This window comes from Lipotes vexillifer, unplaced genomic scaffold, assembly GCF_000442215.2.
Source record: "Lipotes vexillifer unplaced genomic scaffold, Lipotes_vexillifer_v1.1 scaffold668, whole genome shotgun sequence".
Lineage (NCBI taxonomy): Eukaryota > Metazoa > Chordata > Mammalia > Artiodactyla > Lipotidae > Lipotes > Lipotes vexillifer.
In genome coordinates, this window is record NW_006785319.1 from 3,498,407 (window position 1) to 3,499,982 (window position 1,576).

The following is a 1,576-nucleotide window of genomic DNA, read 5'->3' on the forward strand; positions in this document are numbered from 1 at the left end:
AGAAGTGGTGTGGTCTTAGTCTTATGGAAGAGCGAGGGTGGAGAGAAGGATTAGAAGTGTTCTTCTCATCCTGTCTACCACAGGAAGGGTCATGGAAGTCTTTTATCCTGTGGACTGAGGCATACAGGTGATTAGGGAAGTGCCCCATCTTCATGTTCGTTCACAGAGTATATATCACTACAAAGAGAGCTCCAGGAGAGTAGAGACTGTCTCACTGTTGAGTCCTGACAGTTCATTGCAGCATCTGTTACTGTTTGTTTAACAGGTAATTAAGTGGATGAAATAAAGCTGGAAAGTAATGGTCAGCTAAAAACCAAGGTTACCCACCTCTGACAAATGAGTGGAAAAATGTGATTTTTATAGTTGATGTTTAAGGAAATATATCTATTAAATAAAATCAACTATATCTGTCTGCATTTTGTCCATATTGCAGAGATGTTTATGTCAGTGTGGATAATGCGATGGTATATTCTTGGCAGAAAAGTCATTAATGATGGAGTTGCCTGTTAACCCAAGTTACCGCACAGTCTGTACGACCAGTAAACCTTGACTTTGCACTTCAGTTCTTCTGGCTGTGGTTCTGTTTTTAGTTTAGTGGAACGTATTTAATTAATTGCTGCTTTTTAGTAAACCTTTAGGTACCTTTAATGTAGCTATGCTTTTGATGTACATTTTAAAAAATGGACTGTAACGTTTATATTTTTTAGAAAATGGCTCTCTCTACATAGTGATGGATTACTGTGAAGGAGGGGATCTGTTTAAACGAATAAATGCCCAGAAAGGCATTTTGTTTCAAGAGGACCAGGTGAGTTAGCACATGGGAGACTGGCTCTTACTCCGTAAGTGTTGTTGAGAATTCATTCAGCGCTTGTTTGTTTGTACTACGAGTATTAAGTGGATGCCTACTCCAGCTCTCGTGACCTCCCTCCTGAGTTCAGGTCCCGTCTCATTTCCGTCTGTGGCGATGCTGCTGTGTGTGTCGTATATGTCGTGTCGTGTGTGTGTGTGTGTGTGTGTGTGTGTGTAACTATATTTTTATGCGGGTAGCTGATTGATTACTCTGTATGTTGTCAGTTGGCTTACTGCCACCTTATCTTAGAATGTGGCTTTGCCGTTAACTCCAGCTCTAGAAGCCTTGCCCTGCAACTGTGTGAAATCCAGTCTTCATTTTGATTTCAAGGATCTCTAAAATGTGAGCTATTCTACGTACGGAGTCTTGTTTCCTTTCCCTAGTGTGCACCCTTTTTCATGGATGTACCAGATATTTATCGCACATTCATTTTGTGGTTGGCACTGGGGCACAGGTTTATACCTCTCATTCTTCTTCCTGTGTATTTATTCTGATTATTTATTTTATTTTGGTAGTACCTTCTCCTCCACATCCCTGACTCTCTGTTACTAACATTTTACCATTTTAAAAAAAACTCAGCTCAAGTCCCAGCCTCTTTAGATTTTCCATAGGTACTCTGATTTTCCATGATCTTTTCTTTCTCTGAATTCCTACTGCATTTCTCATTATCACCCATCCTTAATTTTTTTTTTTTTTTTTTTGCGGTACGCGGGCCTCTCGCTGTTG

General features: G+C 40.0%; 1 protein-coding gene across 1 annotated transcript in view; it reads left to right on the forward strand.

Moving 5' to 3' along the window:
* Window positions 1-1,576, forward strand: part of NEK1 (NIMA related kinase 1) — a 178,810-nt gene that overhangs the window by 6,264 nt on the left and 170,970 nt on the right. The window contains exon 3 of the mRNA XM_007457386.1: window positions 708-805. Coding sequence (XP_007457448.1) covers window positions 708-805 — 98 coding nt within the window. The remainder of the gene's footprint in view (window positions 1-707; window positions 806-1,576) is intronic.